The sequence below is a fragment of the Salvelinus namaycush genome, chromosome 1, assembly GCF_016432855.1.
Source record: "Salvelinus namaycush isolate Seneca chromosome 1, SaNama_1.0, whole genome shotgun sequence".
NCBI classification, from domain to species: Eukaryota; Metazoa; Chordata; class Actinopteri; order Salmoniformes; family Salmonidae; genus Salvelinus; species Salvelinus namaycush.
In genome coordinates, this window is record NC_052307.1 from 21,388,254 (window position 1) to 21,411,077 (window position 22,824).

The following is a 22,824-nucleotide window of genomic DNA, read 5'->3' on the forward strand; positions in this document are numbered from 1 at the left end:
GTCAGTCAAGTTCTTCCACACCGATCTCGACAAACCATTTCTGTATGGACCTCACTTTGTGCATGGGGCACTGCCATTCTGAAACAGGAAGCCTTCCCCAAACTGTTGCCACAAAGTTGGAAGCAAAGAATTGTCTAGAATGTTCCGTTAAGATTTCCCTTCACTGGAACTAAGGGGCCTAGTCCCAACCATGAAAAACAGCACCAGACCATTATTCCTCCTCCACCAAACTTTACAGTTGGCACTATGCATTGGGGTAGGTAGCGTTCTCCTGGCATCCGCCAAACCCAGATTCGTCTGTTGGGACTGCCAGATGGTGAAGCGTGATTCATCCCTCCAGAGAATGCGTTTCCACTGCTCCAGAGTCTAATGGCGGCGAGCTTTACACCACTCCAGGCGAAGCTTGGCATTGAGAATGGTGATCTTAGACTTGTGTGCGGCTGCTCGGCCATGGAAACCCATTTCATGAAGCTCCTGACGAATCATTCTTGTGCTGACGTTGCTTCCAGAGGTAGTTTGGAACTCAGTAGTGAGTGTTGCAACCAAGGACAGACGATTTTTACGCGCTACGTGCTTCAGCGGTCCCGTTCTGTGAGCTTGTGTGGCCTATCACTTCATGGCTGAGCAGTTGTTGCTCCTATATGTTTCCACTTCACAATAACAGCACTTATAGTTGACCAGGGCAGCTGTAGCAGGGCAGAAATTTGACCAACTGACTTGTTGGAAAGGTGGCATCCCATGACGGCACCATATTGAAAGTCACTGAGCTCTTCAGTAAGGCCATTCTGCTGCCAATGTATGTCTTTGGAGATTGCATGGCGGTGTGCTCGATTTTATACACCTGTCAGCAACGGATGTGGTTGAAATGTCCGAATCCACTAATTTGAAGGCGTGTCCACATACACTATATATACAAAAGTATCTAGCCTGCAAAGTCCACATCACCCAGCACCTGTGCAGAGGAGCAGAGGTTAGCACTATACAGCTGGGCCGTTCCACAAAGAGTGCCCTTTGATATTTTAAGTAGAAATTGTGCACCAATATTGAATTTTAACAGCGTGTTATATTAAATGAAGTGCCCTTTAATAAAGACCACATAGATAATTAAATAAATTCAGCTTTTTGACATGCCCCTCCGTGCACCGTCTGACTTCTAGGAAGATTTTAACCCACTTAACCCTACTCAAAGTTTTCACCATCATTGTAAAGTCATTTTGTTTCTTTGACAAAGTAATTTTGAAGATTCACAAGGGTATTTAAGATTAAATCACCAACCTTGTTACAGTCAACCCTGTTACTATATTTGGCACTTAGTCTTTTTTAAATTATTATTTAACCTCAAGAGGGTAAAGTGTAAAAAAAGAAAAGTGCTTTTTATGACATGTTAAAATTAGGTGAAATCAAATTAGGTTGACCAAGTTACACTTTCAAAAGGCACCGAATTGGTGGAACAATCCAGCTAACTGCTATGGCACTCACGCCCCCAAAAAGTTAAAATATGAACATGCATGAATACTGTACAAGACATATTGGCTTTTAAGAAACCCAAGGGCAGGAATGTGTCAAATCATTGTGAGGAATGTCCAGTCCTGTCTCCTTCTTGCATACCTTACATGAGTTAAATGCTACATAGTAACTGGAATTGCCTGGCACAGTGAGGATTTGTGTCTGGTCTCAAGACATCAGGCCCATTACCACCTGGCAGGGACAATAGATAGCCACAGGCCATGGAGGTCGAAGATTTATACACATGTTGTACAAGGCACATGTCATAGGTCACCTTTTACTGGAGTAAAACAAGCTCGCAAGTTCCTTTGAAAGCATGGAATTGACATGTAATGAGTGTAAATTCGAGACAAGAGCGCTCGGAGTTCCTTTTTAGGAAGGGGAAGTTAGCAGCTGGGATAACAGAATTTACAGGAAAACACACCAAGTCTGCTCTCTGGTGGTGAAGGATGGAAGCTCTTTACTTATCGATAAGGCCAACTGGGACTTGACTCAACCAACCTGACTTGAAACAATATTTACCCAGCTCTTTCTTAAGCATTATTCAAAATGAAATGGCAAGGGTTTACATTAAATTTAAAAAAGTATCAATAGTAGTATAGCTTAGTTCAAAAAAAGTTTATATTTCCAATTCCTATTACCTACAAACCACAGATGGTTGGGAGATTTGAGTGAATTTAAAAAAAAACATTTTAAACACTCCCATTTTGTGCAAATGAAGGCAGTTTAATAGTTTAATTTAATCAAGTCTCTTGTTAAACCCTAGAATCAGATAGTCTATTAGGTGATGATAGTTTTATGTATACAACTACACAACCAATAAATCATTAACATGTCTCCCTTGCACAAAGAACACGGTCTCCCTTGCACATCACTAAGTCAGAGTGAAGAAGCATGAAGAGGTAACATAAGGATGAAAGTATTATAACACTTGGCAGTGATGCATTAGTGTATGCTGCTGACTGTGTGCTTGCTCTAGGCAATACGGTGTCTTAAAAGCAAGCAGAATAAAAATCATATGAAAAATATACAATTGTCGCCCATTATTGGGCTACAGTGACATTGGCCATGGTACACCCAGTTGCTAGTATATGGCTGAGCTGTGCTAGTGCCTGAAAAAGAGACAGAGGGCTTGGTTGGCATGCAGAGGGCATGCAGAGGGCCTGAGAGTGAGTGAGCGAGTGAATGAGAACTGTCCAGGATAAAACAGGGGTTGTTCCAGTTCCCCTCTCACTCACCATCATGCCCAGTTTCACACATGCAGTTCCACCTTCTGCCCACAGCGAGAGCTACAGGTATGTGTCCTGATGATCTGCCTCTGTGCTACTCAGGCTCAGTCTGGACTTCTCGAGGGGCGACTCTTTGAGAAGAGACTGGTCGTTAAAGACTGGTTGGTGGTTGAGGGCTGGTTGGTCATTAAGGGCTGGTTGGTGGGGCAGGTGAGAGTCTTTAGGTGTGTTTGGGAGGGGTGTGTCATTGACGAGGGGCTTCTGTACTGGTGAGTCTCTCAGAGTAGGCTGAGGATCTCTGAGTGGAAGCTGAGGATCTCTGAGTGGAAGCTGAGGATCTCTGAGTGGAAGCTTAGGGTCACTAGGTAAATTATAAGGGTTGGGGATCTCCGTGACAGGAGGAGGGGTTATCTTCATACTTCCTTTCTTAATGCTCTTCTTCCCCTTTTTGCTCTTCTTCTCTCCCTTCTGCAGCTGAGGGGTGGGCTGAGGGGGAGGCAGGGGCGACTCGACGATGATGGTGGGGTTCTGACGAAGGTCCTGGCGACTGGGAGGCTCCGAGGCCATGATAGCCCTGGCACCGTGCATTCTGGGAGGAGACTTCCAGTGCAGCTCACCGCGGTTCTTCCTCCAGCGCTTCAGCTGAACATGGTGCTCGCTCTCAACGTCCCGCTCTGAGACGGGCACATCCAGAACCTGAGGGAGGAGAAGAAAGAGAGAGAGGTTACTGCTGGTCACTGATAGATTATAGACATGCAGTACACTGGGAAACTTATGTACGAAAATACTCAATTGGTTTAGGCTATCTTGTAGGAAATGTGATTCAAAAAGTATAGTGCTAATGGGCAAGAGGAGAAAAGGTTTGTTAGGTGGTGAGTCAGTCCAGTCCTTATCTTAACCTTGTTAGTAAATGTCAAACTGCTTGAGGCTAAAGGAGCTTCATAGTCACTCACAGTGAGGATGGTCAACACTATCAGAGAGGCTATTGTCAAAGTGAAGAGACACCCACACAAAGCCAGGGAGGGACTAGACACTGACCAGTCAGAACTGTGAATCACTTTAACTTCCACTCTGAACTCTACATTTCCACTGTACTACTACATTTCTGAACAGTCATTATTCTCTTTAGCCAGGCAGACGATAATTCCACTCTGGGTAAAATAGGGGTGTTATGTCATTCTAATCTCTATCTCACCGGACTCAGCAGCTAGATGTACCCCAGTGTGCTTGAAGACGATACTTCTCCGGTGTTTATTATTGTGTAAGTCCTGTGTATCTCTATAGTCATTGACTCCCTGCTAGTGAAGCCCTTACCTCCCGGACGAGGAAGCCCTCCTGCATGTAGCGTGGCTCTATGGCCCTCAGCAGCTCCATGGTCTCATACTGGCCCTGACACGTTTTCAGCTTCTCACGGGTACCCAGCATACACTTCAGCAGCACCAGGCCCACCCGGAAAATTATCTTCACACCTGGGGGAGGGGTAAGAGGTCACACAGTCACTAACTGGACATGAGGGATGATTCCTGAGTTTAACATAAACAATTGCAAGCATCACAGGAACTTTACTGATTATCTCAATGGGTGATCAACAATACTGCCGATCTCCAGTGTATAAATTGGAGGTTGTAACTGAATGAATCCAAGACAGATGTTTGTGTGGGAGTTTCTGCAACTAACGAACCGTCACAGAGGAACATGTCCCAGACACGGAGAACTGAGGCCCAGGGCAGGGTGCGGGAGAAGGCACACATGAACCATTCTGTCATGTAGAGAATGGGCTCTATTTTATGTTTCTCCAGGTGGCGGTAGGTTAGGGGGGAGACACGCCGCGTCAAAGCATACAGGATCTCTCCATCTAACTGGATGGCCTCCTGCAGGGACAGAGGGGAGAGAGAGAAGTACGTAGTTTCATACTGACAGGAGAACAAAACACATCTTGTGTGGTCTACATTACTCTATGGGCCTTATCTTGTAGTGCATTAGTGAAGGGTACATGTCTTACCAGCCCTGCACTGTAGTATCCAGGGAGGTACTTCTCACAAATTTGGACCAGCCCCCAGAATGCATCCTGTGGAAAAACATACAGATGATGGTGTTAGGAAATTGTGACTCGAACCATACCTTTAGAGGGACCCAAAACTAAAGCACAAAGTTGCGGCAGGCTAGCTATAGCTGTAGCGTACATAAACAATTCCATTGTAACTAGGGTCAGAAAAGGAAGGAAGCTGGTTGAGAGCATAGAGTATTAACCACAGGTCAGGGAGTCATTGTGAGAGAACCACAGTTCAGAGCACAAGAGGCACAGGACTCACCTCAGCAGGCATGTGCATGAGCAGCACAGCAGCAATGGGGGCCTGGGCTTGACAGTAGCCCTCCTCTGGCCTGTACAGCGTGTAGGCCTTCAGAACACGGAACAAGTCCTGCTGTCTGTGTGGGTAAACAAACACCCACACAAACCCATGAACACAGCAATGAACACACACAAGGACAAAGGTCAGACAAGACTAAATGTCAAACATTAGTCCCTGAGTGAGGATAAACAATCCTATTGTGTGAGACAACTAACCCGTGGCCCCCTCGTGATACAAACATCTCATGGAAGGGGAACTGTCTGTGCAGGTCTTTCTCAATCACATCCAGCTCTTTTGGGTCTCCAGCCTGACTGTCCAGCTCCTGAAACAACACCAGGGAGAGTCAACCTCAGTCCCACACAGTAAAAACAAACAGAGAGCAAGAACATAACCAACCTCGAACTTCCCCCGGTTCTGTTCCCTCTTCACTTTTCCTCCTGACAGGTAGAGCCAAGCACGGCCTCGCAGTGAGGGAGGGATTCCTTTCTGGCACCGCAGTCTCACCTGTTAAACAAAGAGACAGAGAAATGTATTTATTACCAACCAAAGATTGTTCCAGTAAAAATCAAGCTGCATTACAAGAGAGTTGTTATACTAGAGCATCATAGAGTCAGTATCGTTGACTGAACTGGAGGGACCCTGTAATCATGGAAACAAAACAAGCCGTTGGACCTATACAATACTCTATGGGTTCAGACAAATAACTAATTCACACTTCTACTCAGTCCATTTCTTTTTACAGAGATCATAAGCTACTGCCACTCTTTCCAGAAGAGTATGAACAGCCATTGGAGGAAGTCATGGAACAACAAAGTAGAGAAGGGGAAACAGAGACACTATGACTCCTGAGTGAACTCTGAGATCAACCAGCATAGCAGCCAGAGGAAACATTGCCTACTGATCATTTTTGTGTTTATTTAAGTGTGTGCACTTGAGTGCGTTTCATGTGGTAATACCCTTAACCAAGTCCATACTTGAGTTTGCAGTGAGAACAAGCTAGTCGCTGTCAAACCTGCAATCTCCACCCTAACTTTGTTACAGGGATGGGTCATGTGATGTTACCCCCACCCAGAGTCTTGCTCTGTCAAGTGTTCCAACATGGAGTCGGTGAGGGAAATTAAGGGATGGGTTGTGTTATGCCCTGCTGCTGACTCATGGAATTGCGATTAGGCTGAAGTTTAATAGTTAATGTTAGACACACGGGTAGAACTGGCTAGGCAACTTGAGAAGGAAACCAACCGGCCTGAGAAGCCAAAGCCCTGAACAACCTCCATGAAGGAAACTATCCAAATCTTTACACTTCTTCCAACCATTAAAGTTTACTGGGGAACAAACAAGTCAGTGTCTGACATGCAGGTTAATCACTGGCTTGTCTGAATTATTAGGGAACACAAACAGTGTTGTTGTCCTAACAGTAACTGTGCTGTAGCAGCCATTACAATACAGCCCAAACCCCCAACATGCCTGGACAGAGGATGGCATGGAAGCAATACTTAGATTTACAAAACAAGGGCAGAGTGCTATCAAGATGCAAGAACTAACTAGGCCCTGGTTGGCTAATAACATAATAAGGAGTTGCCACATACTGTGCAATAACTTATTTAGGATCGTTTGAGGAATAATTAAGACCACCAGATGGTAAGAGACAGTGTCACAACAGTCTAGACACGGCAACAAATTAAGTTGTGTCAGCCCTATGAATGTTCCAACTCTCAGCAACTCTCTGACCTTTTTGTGTCTCTTGACCATCCATTTGTCCCAGTTGCTCAGCATGTCGAGCCACTTGACCTCTCGCTGCCTCAGCACCTCTGGAGGGACATCCTGAGCCCTGAGGGAGAGACAGAAGAACAAGGAGGAAATGTTAGAACTTCCTAAATCTAAGCAAAATGATAGAATTAATTTTATAAAAATCTGTTATAGCTTTCTAGAGTTTCAAATTGTTTTATAAAAAAAAGGTGTAGAACTAGAATGCAAATAAACAGGTTTCGAAACATTAAAGATAAGAAATTCAGCGGGAGGAAAGGGTAAAACAGGTATCTGAGGCATTTGATTTTCCCTCTACGTACGCAGGCAGGGCGGGCCTTGTGCAGAACCAGAAAAGAGATTAGGTAATGCTATAATGTGGTAAGTTTGGCTCCATGCCTCCATCCAAGAAATGGAACTGAGCATGAGAAAATATATAGGCCTAACGTTTTCTTATAGCTTGGCTTGATGGCGCTTAAGTAGCATGTAATCATCAGCACAACCTTGTAATCATGGGGTATAAGAAGTCTTCAAAGAGAGGCGTTTTAATTTGGACAACCCTCTTTCCTCTTAAAGCCAGAATCCTTAGTTGCTGCATCCACTTTTTGTCTTTTGAATGATTGATCTATACCCACTGATTCTTGAAGAATATAACATATAAATGCCTCATGTGCTCAGTTCAACTATCGTACCCCATCAGAACACAAAATAGTTTACCCAAATGTTAGTAAACAAAGTAAAATGTAAACAAGAACTGTTTAGCTTCAAAGCCTGGTTAAAACAGAGCTATGGATACAAGGACTGGACATGATATCACATGTATTGTCTATGAATTTGAGAGCGGTTACATTTCTCCAGCCCCATCTCTTACCTTTTCAGAAAAACGGGGGTGGGAAACTCTTTCCTATTGTTTCAATTAAGGATTCTAGCAGTAATTCTATTCACTCCAATCCCCAAAACTAAGATACAAATATTTATGTTTATCTTATCTTCCTTTGCCAGTTTGCCTATCACCTTACACAAGTGAAAATAAATAGACTCTGCTGTACTTAAGTAGAATTTTGTTCATCACATAGAAATCTTACTTTAAAAAAAATCTTTGTCTCCCACTTCCTATAAAACCCTGAGCCAGAAGAGGCACTCCAACAATGGGGCACCAGAGATGTGGCACCTGAGGTGTGGCACAAGGCCAGCCAACACTACAGAACACAGGAAGCTCCCAGGCAGATAGTGCTTGCACAAATTTCACTAATTCCTTCCATTTGCAGTGTGCTACACTGCAGGGCATGGACATGAGCACAAGAACAAAGACTTCTCACAATTAGAGAGACTTACCTCTTGTTGCCTTTGGCAAAACCATAAAAGAGGAAATTGGAATAAAATACATAATATTGTTGACATATTAAATTATTTGGAAGGCGAAGGGTGCATTGAGAAAAGCAAATGTGTAACTGTACTCTAACTATGCATCCTAAGATTTAAACTTAACGTAAGCCTACTATTAAAAGAAAAGAGACAAGTCAAAGTCATGAAAAACATGTGCTGAACCAAGTGTAAAAGGAAGAATGTGCTCAGGAAAACAAAACCTGGTGTCTCTCCAATCATGAAAGGGAGCATTTGAGTCCCCATGCTGCCAGCTGCATAGTCCAAAAGTTAATATGAGGTCAGTGTCCATAAGGCATTGTGATTCAAAGACACCACAAAAGAGGGAGATGAACAGGAAAGGAGATTAAGATGATAAAGCTGGTCAGCGTCGCCCTTCACACCTAAAGGTTTATTCTCAGTTCCCCCATTCAGACTATTCGGTTCTTATCATCCTAGGCAAGACCAAACACTGTATGTAAACAAACAATCAGGGGCCTTCCCAGAACTTCAGCGCAGACTGGTGGCTTGAAGGGAGGGTCTCTGCTTACAGAGACTTTATGATGCTAGTCCACAGTTTGAGTAAATTGGTTCACATATCTTAAAACAGTACAGGGTAATTAAACAACTTAGTTAGAGAAATAAGTCACATTCGGTAAGAACAGTGAGTTTATGCCAAGTACACCCCAAATGGCCCCATTCACATATTAATTGGGAGGTTGATACTGGAGGCATGCCTTTATCCATAGATGGGACTAGAGAGACAACCCTTTAAAAACACACATTTGATGTAGTCACATTTCACACACCCAAGTAACTATAGGAGTGTGTAAACTTACAAATTATATGGGGCAATGTGAGCAGAACACAAACGTTACTTACGATTCTTCTGAATACTGTTGCGCCCCTCCAATAAATCCATATTTATCAGTGTGCCTGTCGTTGGTAAAGCCGTTAATCTCGGAGTCTGAGCCAAGGGAGCTCTCGTCGTCCATATGACTGCTACTAATGGTCCTGATACTTCTCGAGTCGGCCGACTGGCGACCATTCTCTATTTTAGCCATGATTCTCTCAATAATACATATATTTCTTTGGCACTGTCACAACCAACAGTATGTAACCAGGCGAACGTTTACAAACAAAACGAATGACATGGCATGGAATACGTAGCTAGCTAACGATAGCTGTCAGCACTAGCTAGCGTTGCTAATTCATCTAGTTATTAACAAAATTCGTAACTGAGCAAACGAAATGTTAGTAAATACCGCACGTTTTCCCGTGTGATGTTGACGTCCCAGCCTTTTCAGACAGTAACGTCAGCTAGCTGCCGTGTGTGCGTTAATGAAGGTAAACGAATCTGGCTAGCCTAGCTAGCTTGTAATGTGGCAATGAATTAGTTAGCCAGCTAGCTAACTAGGTAGCACAATTCACCACAGATGTGCATTTGTTGGTGAAGCAAGCTAAAAGACAGTTTGTGTCGTTCCTTCCTCCTGGTCCATGTATTCCGTTTCCTTGTCAAGGCAAGTTGAGAAGTTCGGATGTCCTGCCTGCGCTCTCATCTAGCGCAGTGGTTGCAACTTGATTTCCCCATTGGTAGTCACATCAGCTGCCTCACTCTCTTGAACATCTGCTTACTCAATATTTTGAGCTGCATATCCCAGTTGCACACCATGACAGTATGCCGCATTCAAAATACTGAACCCACTCAAATGACATAATGGTGACATTTTATTACTTTATTTGATGGACTGACATGGGCTGGAAAATCTGGACAGAAACCACCTGCAAACCAGCAGCATGCATACAATCCCCTTAAGCAATACAATTAACAGTTAGAAAAGAATTAACGCTTAAAATACGAAACCAAAACTAATTATAGTTTATTTATTGACTACGCCTCAAGCATTCTTTACAATTGGTATGACCAACAAAGGACATACATCGTTTGAAAGAGCTGCTCTGATAAAGTTGCTCATTTACCCCCATTTTTCTGACTTTATAATAATTACTTGGGGGTAAATTACAAAATGTCGCATACTGGCTGTGTATGGCAGAGAAACCTGTTGAGGGGATGTTCACTTCTTTCTCCCACCTCTCTCCTTCAGTGCCAGGTGTATGACTGAACCGTTGTTCATGTTGTAGTAGGCCAGCGAGTTGGAATCTTTGATGAAAATTCCCTGTAATAGAAGTGATAGATGCAAATGACTCCAATGATAACCAGTCATGTCAGTTTACATTTACACATACAATTATTGAAATGGAAACAACAATGCTTACCTCATACTGTAGCTTTTGTTTTCCAGCTGGCATGCCAGTGGCTTCATGGATTTTGACTTTAATAACAGATACCTGTGGTGAGATAGAATGGGAAGTTCAGAAATGTGAAATATTCCAGAAAATTTGACTTCATGGACGTGCACTCATGAGAATATATACTGTATTGGTAAAAGGGAGAGTGGAATGGTGGGTGAACTACTAACATACCTGATCTGTGAGTGGGACAGTGAAATTGAGCGCTTGTCCACTTAGCTTCCATTCCGTCTTGTCCTGCATGTTGGGAACTTGTACTTTGACCGACACGGAACCCTATAAAATAATATACAGTAGAATAACCCTTACATGTCAATATACAGAACTACCAACAGCAAGCATAGGATGACCGACATGGCATATAAAAATACAGCCGTGGATCATTCACACTACCGCATTTTACCATTAGTCCATGACATTTAATAGGCCAACAAACCTTGTATATGCGGAGGAAATCCTCCTCTGGTATAAGGTTGTCCTCTGTCTTCATCTTCTTGCTGGCAGGCTCATCATCATGGCGTGGGGGTGGGTGGGAAGGTGGCTGCGGGTCAGGGCGGGGGGGCTGCGGGACAGGAGGAGCAGGGACAAATGCTGGACAGGAAAGAAGATTAAAATCAGTCAATCTATCAATAACATGCTTAAAAATAGTAAATAAAGTAATTTGTTGCACTGCATATTTCTGAAGTCATTCATCGGATTTCAAAGTATTTAACACTGTGGGAATAGTATAGCAATGGTTCTCTTACAAGTTGGTACCACCATGGGGGGTGGTCTGGGGGCCATCATGTGAGGTGGTTGGGGCATGGGTACCACGTTGATGCGGGGAGCATGCATCATGGGAGGCATGGGTGTTAGAACCTGCCCTGGGGCCAGGCGCATCTGCACAGGAGCCATGGGGGGCCGTGGAATCACAGGCACAGCTGACAGGAGAGTGGTGCGTACAGGGGGCGGCATCTGCATGATTCACAAGAAAAAATAGACAGTCAACCTTATATGTTGACAAATTAATGTTACAGAAAATAAATGCTTGAGCACTTCTATTGAACAAGAAAGCAACTTACGGAAGGAGGGGCCCGAGCCATCGTGTTCATTGGAGGGTTGGGTTTGGGCAGAAGGGGGGCAGAGGAGATAAGGGGTGATTGATGATGATGGTAAAGCTCAGGCTTGCTCGGTCCAATCTTCTCTTTGCTTTCATCCTCCTGCACCAGTCCCTTGGCCTTGTGAATGGCCTCAATCTGCTCCTGTAGGGTGATGTTGGCCTGTGCTGCTTGCTGAGTACGCGCCATGCTGCCAGAGTGCCCATCCCAGGTCACCTAAGGAAGGAAGGTGCATTAAGTAAAAACTCTGACCACATAATGACAACGAAATTAAGTTAGAGATTATAACCTAATGACTAGTAATCGATTCCTCTTAGACATTTCTTTTACACACAAAAAAAAATGGCTATTCCCTCTCCACTTGCACTCACCTTCTCCTCAGGCTTCTGGATCTCCTCTTCTCCAATCTTCTTACCGATGGCTGTCTCCTCCACGCCAAAGATATCAGTACGCCTCTCAGCCAACTGTTTCAGGCTGCTCTCAATGTCCATGCCAGGGGCGTAAACCTCGTCCTCGATTTGCCTCTCTCTGATGCCCCGGTCCCTCTGCTCTAGCCAGCGGGGATCCAGTAGCCCAATGCGCATGTGCTCCTGCATCTTACTGGCTTGGATCCTCTCACCCGTGATGGGAGAGATGAGGTACTCATCCAGAGTCTTGGCTGGAGGCTGTGGCTTGGAGGCTACAGGGCAAGAAAAATTGATCAAATGTAAGGGCAAATGAAGAACATGCATGTATTTTCCTGTCCTTTATTGTCATACATGATAATAAAACATCTAGCATAAGGGGTGTTTAGGTCCTGATGATGGAATCTCTCTCACCTTTGGGGTCATAGTCCTTGCGGATAATGACCTGGTCTGGAGTAGGGGGCAGCGGGGGTGGCATGGGGTTGTCTGGGGGCAATGGTGCCTTGCCATCTTCCTCGTCATCAGAACCCTGGGCAGAAGGCATCAAAGACTCATGTGACTCTACATTGATTACACTATTCCCTAATAATAGTAATATTACATTCATGATCAATCAGTAACTCTGTTAAGGAGTAATAAGCTGTTAATGACATCCTACTGTTGTGTGTGTATACTGAAACAGGTCTGTGTCTACTAACCTCATCCATGTCTTGCAGCTGTGTGTCCTGATCAGGCTGTGTGGGACGCCCATCATCCCGCTCCTCCCGCTCATCGTCCTCCTCATCCTCACTTTCAACCTCCATCTCCACCTCCTCACTCTCTCCAAACTTGTCATAACGCTCCTGGGTCAGGATGCGAGCTCCCAGCTCCTCAGGTGTGGTGGGTGGGGGGAAGTGGCCTGTTGGAACACAAGTCATAACACCATCATTACAAAAGTAGTTACACAGGCGGTGGATAACAATCTCTCAGGAACCGAAAATGAACTATCTATTCATATTAATTTGTCTGGCTGACAGTTCATTTCTCTACCTTGTTCATTAGGCTGAAAGTCCACGGTCTCCACCACTACAAAGTCATGCCAGTCAATTTGGGCGTAGGACACACGTTCTTTCTCCCGCTCCTCCTCCTCCTTCTTCCTTTCACGCTCTTGGAACTTCGCCCATTCAACACGGTACCTCACCTGTTGGTAAAGCCAGGAGATAAACTGTTAATGCATGGAATTATAGACTATGGCCATTTTAAGAGCTTATGGTGGGTAAACCCTACATCAAAGCTTCAGGGACATACCTGGTCCAGCACCTCCCTGGGGTTCTCAGACTCTCTTTTCAGCTTTATCAGAAGTCCCTTGGGAGGGATCAGAATCTAGGGGGAAAAGACCCAAGACAAACACAGGTGAGCATCACAACACAACCAGCTGAAGACATGTTATACTACTAACAAGACAAATTATTATATGATGTGCGGCAGGTAGCCTTGTGGTTAGAGCGTTGGACTTGTTTCCGAAAGGGTGCAAGATCGAATCGCCGAGCTGACAAGGTAAAAATCTGTCGTTCTGCCCGTGAACAAGGCAGTTAACCCACTGTTCCTAGGCCGTCATTGAAAATAAGAATTTGTTCTTAACTGACTTACCTAGTTAAATAAAGGTAAAATAAATACAAAATGATGATATATTTCAACAAGGTATATGCCACAAACAAGAATAATTGGTATGACGCTGTACCTTAGTGTACTGCTCCACCAGCTTGGTGAAGTAGTTGAAGAGGCTGTGTTGAGGTCGCAGGAAGTCAAACTGGTAGTTTCGCTGTTCTTTCTGCATGAGCTGTGTGAGGAACTGGCGCCCGTTGCGAGCAACAAACTGGGCGGTCAGCTTGACAACATCCAGGTCGAATGCTGAGATTGAAGGAGGGTCAGCAATGAACTCAAACTCAGGTGGAGGCTCCTTTGGCACCACTGTCTCATGAATCACTTGAGCCTGCAGCTACCAGTAAAGGAAACCATAACTTAGAATAGCTAATTTTAGGCATCAATCACGTCTTACACTTTACAGTGAACAAATGACAATCAGTGATTTATAAATCGATAGATAAGAAACCACTGAATGCCTAGGAAGGCACACCTTTTGAGGAAGCTGCTGTGAGTTCTGCAGGGCCTGCTGCTGCATGACCTTTGGCACGGCCGCAGACGGCTCCTGGCCCTTGCCCTCCTTGAATTCATTGACTTTGTGGCGGTAGTAAGCATGGTATGGGTCGTTGGGGTTCAGGAAGTTGAACTTTGGGTTGTTGATCTCATTCTGACGGATCCTTGCCTCGAACTCTGGTCCATTCCTGAGAATTAATGGAAGGAAAAGGATGCATGGCCATTACAATATGAGGTCATACAATTTTATAAAAACACGACTGAGAATGAGACTGAAAAACCAACCTGGCTACAAAACTGGCAGTCTTGTCGACGATGTTTCGGACCTCAGGAGGTGGATAGATGATCCCAACTATGGGTTTCGTTGCTGGGGTTTCCTCTGTTGACTCATCTGCCTGTTGAAACAATATATATTGCAGAAATTACCTGTCTCGTGAGGCTTTACAAATAAGGCTAATCTGAAAACAAAACTCCCTAAATTCTATCAGCATATCGATTGTGCTACCAGGGCTGGTAAAACCTTGGATCATTGTTATACTAACTTCCGCGACGCATATAAGGCCCTCCCCCGCCCTCCTTCTGGAAAAGCTGACCACGACTCCATTTTGTTGCTTCCAGCCTACAAACAGAAACTAAAACAGCAAGCTCCCTCGCTCAGGTCTGTTCAACGCTGGTCCGACCAATCTGATTCCACGCTTCAAGACTGCTTCGATCACGTGGATTGGGATATGTTCCGCATTGCGTCCAACAACAACATTGACGAATACGCTGATTCGGTGAGCGAGTTCATTAGAAAGTGCATTGACGATGTCGTACCCACAGCAACGATTAAAACAAACCAGAAACCGTGGATTGATGGCAGCATTCGCGTGAAACTGAAAGCGCGAACCACTGCTTTTAACCAGGGCAAGGTGACCGGAAACATGACCGAATACAAACAGTGTAGCTATTCTCTCCGCAAGGCAATCAAACAAGCTAAGTCCCAGTATAGAGACAAAGTAGAGTCGCAATTCAACAGCTTAGACACAAGAGGTATGTGGCAGGGTCTACAGTCAATCACGGATTACAAAAAGAAAACCAGCCCCGTCGCAGACCAGGATGTCTTGCTCCCAGACAGACGAAATAACTTTTTTGCTCGCTTTGAGGACAATACAGTGCCACTGACACGGCCCGCTACCAAAACCTGCGGGATCTCCTTCACTGCAGCCGAGGTGAGTAAAACATTTAAACGTGTTAACCCTCGCAAGGCTGCAGGCCCAGACGGCATTCCCAGCCGCGTCCTCAGAGCATGCGCAGACCAGCTGGCTGGTGTGTTTAAGGACATATTCAATCAATCCTTATCCCAGTCTGCTGTTCCCACATGCTTCAAGAGGGCCACCATTGTTCCTGTTCCCAAGAAAGCTAAGGTAACTGAGCTAAACGACTACCGCCCCGTAGCACTCACTTCCGTCATCATGAAGTGCTTTGAGAGACTAGTCAAGGACCATATCACCTCCACCCTACCTGACACCCTAGACCCACTCCAATTTGCTTACCGACCCAATAGGTCCACAGACGACGCAATCGCAACCACACTGCCCTAACCCATCTGGACAAGAGGAATACCTATGTGAGAATGCTGTTCATCGACTACAGCTCAGCATTTAACACCATAGTACCCTCCAAACTCGTCATCAAGCTCGAGACCCTGGGTCTCGACCCCGCCCTGTGCAACTGGGTCCTGGACTTCCTGACGGGCCGCCCCCAGGTGGTGAGGGTAGGTAACAACATCTCCACCCCGCTGATCCTCAACACTGGGGCCCCACAAGGGTGCGTTCTGAGCCCTCTCCTGTACTCCCTGTTCACCCACGACTGCGTGGCCATGCACGCCTCCAACTCAATCATCAAGTTTGCGGACGACACTACAGTGGTAGGCTTGATTACCAACAACGACGAGACGGCCTACAGGGAGGAGGTGAGGGCCCTCGGAGTGTGGTGTCAGGAAAATAACCTCACACTCAACGTCAACAAAACAAAGGAGATGATTGTGGACTAAAGGAAACAGCAGAGGGAGCACCCACCTATCCACATCGACGGGACAGTAGTGGAGAAGGTGGAAAGTTTTAAGTTCCTCGGTGTACACATCACGGACAAACTGAATTGGTCCACCCACACAGACAGCGTTGTGAAGAAGGCGCAGCAGCGCCTCTTCAACCTCAGGAGGCTGAAGAAATTCGGCTTGTCCACAAAAGCACTCACAAACTTCTACAGATGCACAATCGAGAGCATCCTGTCGGGCTGTATCACCGCCTGGTATGGCAACTGCTCCGCCCACAACCGTAAGGCTCTCCAGAGGGTAGTGAGGTCTGCACAACGCATCACTGGGGCAAACTACCTGCCCTCCAGGACACCTACACCACCCGATGTCACAGGAAGGCCATAATGATCATCAAGGACAACAACCACCCAAGCCACTGCCTGTTCACCCCGCTATCATCCAGAAGGCGAGGTCAGTACAGGTGCATCAAAGCAGGGACCGAGAGACTGAAAAACAGCTTCTATCTCAAGGCCATCAGACTGTTAAACAGCCACCACTAACATTTAGTGGCCGCTGCCAACATACTGACTCAACTCCAACCACTTTAATAATGGGAATTGATGGAAATTATGTAAAAATTTACCACTAGCCACTTTAAACAATGCCACTTAATATAATGTTTACATACCCTACATTACTCATCTCATATGTATATGTATATACTGTACTCTATATCATCTACTGCATCTTGCCATCTTTATGTAATACATGTATCACTAGCCACTTTAAACTATGCCACTTTATGTTTACATACCCTACATTACTCATCTCATATGTATATACTGTACTCTATACCATCTACTGCATCTTGCCTATGTCGTTCTGTACCATCACTCATTCATATATCTTTATGTACATATTCTTTATCCCTTTACACTTGTGTGTATAAGGTAGTAGTTGTGGAATTGTTAGGTTAGATTACTTGTTGGTTATTACTGCATTGTCGGAACTAGAAGCACAAGCATTTCGCTACACTCGCATTAACATCTGCTAACCATGTGTATGTGACAAATAAAATTTGATTTGATTGATTTGATATTGTCATGTTGAGGCATCCGAGGCTACCTGGCTTATTAGAGAGATGTATATATAATGAGGAGATGATCATGTCTCCAACCTAAAAATGAGTCATTGTCCCAAAGGCAGGCAACAAACTTAGGTCCAAAATAAGCCCATAGAAAACACATTAGGCTCATTTTAGACCGATGTTGGCGAGAGGTTCACCCCTTCCTTTCTGCTGCCTTGCACAGGTCGGCTGATCCAGCAGCAGGAAAGGTAACTGATTTTATCACAGCATATGCGGTGGTGTATAGTACTTAAGTAAAAATACTTTAAGTACTACTTAAGTAGTTTTTGGGGGTATCTGTACTTTACCATTTATATTTGACAACTTCTACTTTTACCCCACTACATTCATAAACAAAAGAATGTACTTTTTACTCCATACATTTTTCCTGACACCTAAAAGTACTAGTTACATTTTGAATGCTAAAGCAGGACAGAATTATGGCACCTGTCAATGTAACGCGTTGTCATCCCTACTGCCTCTGATCTTGCGGACTCCTGAAACACAAATACTGTGTTTGCAAATGATGTCTGATTGTTGGAGTGTGCCCCTGTCTGTCTCTAATAAAAAAATAACATGAAAATGGTGCCGTCTGGTTTGCTTAATATAAGGAATTTGATGTATAGCATTTACTTTTACTGAAGTATGACAAGTACCACTGTACTTAAGTACATTTAAAACCAGATACTTTTAGACTTTTACTCCAAGCAGTATTTTACTGGGTAACTTTCACTTTTACTTGAGTCATTTTCTGTTAAGGTATCTTTACTTTTACTCAAGTATGACAATTGAGTACTTTTTCCACTACTGAGCATATGAACATCATATCAATCTGTTGTTTCACTAGCGCTACACAGAATGCAATAATATTTCATGTAAGTAGATTAACTAGACAATACAGTGTTTTTACAGTGATTGTAATATTTCTATAAAGGCCTTCGTGTATTTTAATTACATTTATAATATTGCAGGAGGTGCAGAAGAGGTGCATGCCACTTGCTAAAAAACAGTACTTTAGATAAACAATAGATTATTTCCAGACAAGGCATTTTTTCGGTTGCATGTAACTTTTTATTTAGACTTATTGGATTTATATATATATATATACTTTTTTTTATTTATTTTTTAAACTTTTTGGAAGTACCAGCATGGACGGCAGTAGTTGCTCAGCAAAACTCTTTGGTAAGTACCGAACGTATTTTTACATTATTAAGCTTGAAAAGCTGGTGAATGGCAAGTTGAATGACTGCTTGCTGGGATTGGAGAACGTCTCCTGTAAACCCAGATTCTGAGTCAAACTCATCTACTGCTGTTCATACCAGTACCATTCTTAGTACAACTTCTGTAAACTCATCCGGTGTACATGCTTATTGATTCCATTCGGATTACTGTTAGTGCTATTTGGTTTGTTGATTAGCTAACGTAGCTAGATTTGGGCAGACGTTTCTTGATCTTTATTTATTTAGTATTATTTTTGTACTCGATTGACATTTTAATACAGTGTAAGGAGCAGTAACATAAGCATTACGCGGTTGCCGCTATAACTTCTGCTAAATTGTGTATGCGACCAATACACTTTGATTTGATAAAGAGCGATTGAATGTACCAGATCCTACCCTGTTGTTGGGCTCCAGTTGAACAATTTGTACAGGCCCAGGCGGCATGGCTGCGTCAATTCCTTGCTTGGCTTATCTGTTAAAACGTAAATAGTGAGGTTCGTTCTCTTCACAATGACACTACTTGTTGTGGTACTATAGCTATATCTAGAAACTGATTTAATTGCACAAAACTATTTCCAAATAGGACCATTGTTCGTCCGATGACCCGCCTGGAATGGAGGTATTTTACTTCCGGAAACACATCTAAGCATTATGGGATTTGCAGTTCTACTAGCAGGTCGCTATGGAAATAAAGTGACAACATCCAACTCAGTCTGTTACAGCATCTTTCTGAAGGCACAACAACAAGTGCCTTGAGACAATCCATGGGAGAAAGAGTGCAAGATACGAAGGCTTGTCAATATGACACATCTCTTAGGACGTCAGGACTGCGTTGAAAGTCTCCGGAGAGATTTAATAGATATTCAAGGTGCTGTTCTCGATGTCTTCTCTCGGACAGGCCCAGTTCGATTTCCCTCCTGGAAGTTCCCAGATAAGCTTTCATGCAATCTGGACCTGGTGTCGCTATTAGAACAATACGACTTTGTTGATGGGGAAGAGGAATTCAATCAGCATTCACATATTGTTTTGCTGGAGTTGGTGATTGACAGGTAAGTTATTGTACAATATGGCTTATTGTAAAGATCTGATGTGGCTATAGGGAATAGTTGGAAATTATTATACATGACTGTAATCCATTTATTTCCCCTAGATTGCTGCTCCTGCTGCAAAGTTTCAATGCCCATGCAGAGCAGTTGAAGTTGGGACAGAAGAGAGAACACATTCAGCAAAAAGGTCCATGTGTATCAATTGGCCTTGTAGTCAGACACTATTGGAATAACTTGATCCAGGTTGGCAACCAGAGGGTGGTGAGTTTTTAAAGCACACCTGGTGTTTATTTTTCACATACAATAGCTAAATGCATATCTTATGACCATGTTGTTTACCTCTCTTATTCAGAGCACGAAGCAAGATATTCAAGAAGTGATCAAAACTCCAAAATGTGAGGAAAATACAACTTTTTCTTCAGCATCCTCACTTCTGAACACAAAAAGTGATCTTTGTCCACAGTCTCCATCAATAGTGTCTCAGCACTGTACCTCAAGAACATCAGCAAGCACTCCATTGTGTCCTCCACAGAAAATATTAAATGGCTCCCTCTCCTGTCCCACTCACAGAACAGCAAGCAGCATCCCCTCCTGCCTTCCCCTTATATCCACGGACACTCGTAATGTAAGTTGCCAGACAGTAGTGTCATCCCTTGTCCCCTGTGATGCCTGTGCTCAGGTCCAGTCCAGTTTGAGGGAGACTGGTGATGCTCTTGTGGAGCTGTGTCGGAGCGAGGGCCTTCCCTCCTCTCTGCAGCGCCTTCTGGTGGCTGTGGATGACACCCTGGAGCAGGGCCGTCTGACTGCAGGAGATGTGTCCCAGTGGTCCATAGAGCAGCGCAGGGACATGGGCCGGGTGGGTAAGCATCTGCTGGAGGTGCGGTCCACAGTGCAGCCTCTCAGAAACAGCCTTCAGGCAGCGGAAAGGGAACGGGAGGAGTTCAGGGCTCAGCTGGGTAGGGCACAAGAGGAACTGAAGCGTGAAAGGGCAACACACCAAGCCAGCAAAAAACAGCTGGAGCAAAGACTGCAGGAGGCCCAGGTATCCAGGGAGGAGACAGAGAGGAGACTGCAGGAAGAACTTGAGGAGCTAAGGAGAGGTACAGTAGTACTCAACAAGTGAGGACAGAGAGGAAACCTTGCTGACAACAATATATTTGAAGGGAGACAAAATAATAGAACATTTCAAGAGTAAAAGTGCTTTCATCATATTCACAATATAAATGTGTCCCTTTTAGGAACCGTGTCCCTGGAGGATAGCAACTCCAAACTGAAGGCAGGGATTAGTTTGCAAAAAGAAAGGTTACACAAACTTGGTAAGGACATTACACCCCCACCCCATGTCTGATGTTTTAGGAGCAGAAGGAGAGAGCCCAAGTTATCTAATTGTTGTGAACAGAAAAACTGCGAAACATTGTCCTTTCTTTGTCAGAGTGTGAGAGAGATGAGCTACATCAGGAAGTGAAGACCATGCAGGTAGAGGAAGAGGCACGGAGTAAATTAGAGGAGAAGACACAAGTGCTGGAGGCTCAACTGTCCACTACTCAGCTCTTACTTGACAAGGAGAAATCCAAGTACCAGAATGCTTGTCGCCAACAGGAGGTCAGTATAACAACCATATATGGAGTTGGGTACTCATGGGGGCAGTCTTGAAAACCAGACCTGGGGCAGTACTAGTAGATGTTTTAAAGACTTAATCTAAAAACACTGATTTGTGTCTTTTAAGTGAGTTGTTACTGCACAGTCTCACTCTGTGTCTTCAACAGTCACTGCAGGCCAAGCAGAGGTCTCTGCTGGAGCGAGTGGATGCTCTGGACCAGGAGTGTGAGCAGCTTCAGGGACAGTTAGGGAAGAGTGAGGACCGACAGACAGACCTACAGGAACGACTGACACACATCTCAGAGGAGAAGGACCAACTTGAAACCCAGCTCACCCAAGAACAGGTATATTACTACCTGACAGCCCGCAATGCAATGTTTCATATAGTTCATTTTATAGTGCTGCTTGCATACATTGGGCAGATACCTATTTCCGCATTGCATATATATTACCCTATTTCATTTCCAAAGAACAATCATTTGTGTATAACTAACTGCCTTGCCTCTGCGTTCCCTGAGGCCTTGTGTTCTGAGCTTCAGCAGGAGAAGCAGAGACTGGAGAGTCACGTGGGTGAGCTGAAAGACAGTGTGAATCAGTTGAGAGGAGAGGTGCAGGAGTTAGCCCAGAGGGAGAGGCTGATGGTGGCTTTCCCGGAGCTCACCCCCCTGCCTCAGGGATCTCCACAGAGTACGTTAATTTCCTTAAATAACCCAGTGTTTTCTGTGTTGACCCACCATGTTGACTTTGTTGACTTCTGTATTGTTTGCCAGTGTGGGTTTACTTACATTTGGTTTTGAATAGTTACCACACAGACCTGGTTACAATTACAGTATGTTGACTATGCTATCACCATGTCAAGCTGCCTGTCACAGCTCTGTGCATATTCTAATCTAAGACTTGACTCTGTCTCAGGCACAGGGGATGTGTTGGGGGATATGGAGCAGCAGTTTCAGGCTAACTATGTTCGGATTAGGGTTCTGGAGCAGGAGAATAGCACCCTGCACAGTAGCCTGGTGAAACTGAGGGATAGAGCCCAACTAGGGGCCTCCATGGTGGAGTCCAAGGTAGGAGTCCAGGGGACAGTTCTACTCCTTTAGTGTAAAGTGTGTTGACCGTGGAAACTGATGAAAGGGGCTAAGGGGCTAATACTTCAAAACTGCTGCTGGAGAACTACTGCATGTTGTGATCCATTGAATACACCTGATTTGATTTGAACAATGATAAGGGCAGTTGTAAACATTAAACACATTGCAATCTCTACAGATTACCTGCCCCAGCAGCTGTGGATTCACCCAGTCTCTGCCTGACACACCCAGAGAGAGCCAGCTAAAACCCACCCCCTATGTACAACACAGCCCTCTGTAAGTCAACACCACAGAAAGAACATATCCATTTTTGTTTGCAGATAATACAGGGACAACAAAAATGGAATCCTACCTTAGCATGTAGGGTGTATTATTAATTATTTTCATAAATACATCCCGACAGACTCTTCATCTGTTCTCTCATTCTGTCCATCCCAGTCAGACCTCCAGTGCAGGATTGTTGAAACATGGAGTGAGGAAGAAGGGAGCAGATGAAGGGGCCGTCCCTATGGAGATGAGGCCTCGGGATCACTTGTCCACCGCTACCTCGTCATTCTCTGCCACCTCCACTACATCTCTGGTGCACCAGCAGA

General features: G+C 44.5%; 4 protein-coding genes across 6 annotated transcripts; 2 read left to right on the forward strand and 2 right to left on the reverse strand.

Moving 5' to 3' along the window:
• Positions 1–842: 842 nt before the first annotated feature.
• Positions 843–9,785, reverse strand: LOC120064196 (TBC1 domain family member 10A-like). Of its 2 annotated transcripts, none has more exons than XM_039014637.1 (9): positions 9,074–9,785; positions 6,815–6,914; positions 5,483–5,590; positions 5,302–5,408; positions 5,048–5,162; positions 4,738–4,803; positions 4,417–4,606; positions 4,050–4,204; positions 843–3,431 (listed from the first exon to the last, which is right to left on the reverse strand). In XM_039014637.1, exons 1-9 carry the CDS (start codon positions 9,253–9,255, stop codon positions 2,796–2,798), a joined length of 1,659 nt encoding a protein of 552 aa, XP_038870565.1. In that variant the 5' UTR covers positions 9,256–9,785; the 3' UTR covers positions 843–2,795. The 2 variants fall into 2 exon arrangements, with proteins under 2 accessions (XP_038870565.1, XP_038870650.1); XM_039014722.1 differs by lacking the exon at positions 9,074–9,785 and adding an exon at positions 8,416–8,642.
• A 124-nt stretch (positions 9,786–9,909) lies between these two features.
• LOC120064318 (splicing factor 3A subunit 1-like) lies at positions 9,910–19,141 on the reverse strand. Of its 2 annotated transcripts, none has more exons than XM_039014933.1 (15): positions 18,898–19,141; positions 14,424–14,533; positions 14,119–14,326; positions 13,723–13,974; positions 13,290–13,364; positions 13,032–13,182; positions 12,701–12,900; positions 12,417–12,531; positions 11,970–12,277; positions 11,563–11,814; positions 11,248–11,455; positions 10,938–11,092; positions 10,676–10,777; positions 10,469–10,540; positions 9,910–10,368 (listed from the first exon to the last, which is right to left on the reverse strand). In XM_039014933.1, exons 1-15 carry the CDS (start codon positions 18,943–18,945, stop codon positions 10,267–10,269), a joined length of 2,358 nt encoding a protein of 785 aa, XP_038870861.1. In that variant the 5' UTR covers positions 18,946–19,141; the 3' UTR covers positions 9,910–10,266. The 2 variants fall into 2 exon arrangements, with proteins under 2 accessions (XP_038870861.1, XP_038870778.1); XM_039014850.1 differs by having other exon boundaries at positions 13,723–13,980.
• Positions 18,729–19,554, forward strand: LOC120064436 (coiled-coil domain-containing protein 157-like). The gene has a single exon (XM_039015054.1). The coding sequence runs from the start codon at positions 19,303–19,305 to the stop codon at positions 19,552–19,554; it is 252 nt and encodes an 83-aa protein (XP_038870982.1). The 5' UTR covers positions 18,729–19,302.
• Positions 19,555–19,623: 69 nt separating this feature from the next.
• LOC120050988 (coiled-coil domain-containing protein 157-like) lies at positions 19,624–22,243 on the forward strand. The gene is made up of 7 exons (XM_038997553.1): positions 19,624–19,629; positions 20,227–20,647; positions 20,786–20,863; positions 20,980–21,149; positions 21,314–21,490; positions 21,665–21,833; positions 22,059–22,243. The coding sequence occupies exons 1-7, from the start codon at positions 19,624–19,626 to the stop codon at positions 22,241–22,243; spliced, it is 1,206 nt and encodes a 401-aa protein (XP_038853481.1).
• The last annotated feature ends 581 nt before the right edge of the window (positions 22,244–22,824 follow it).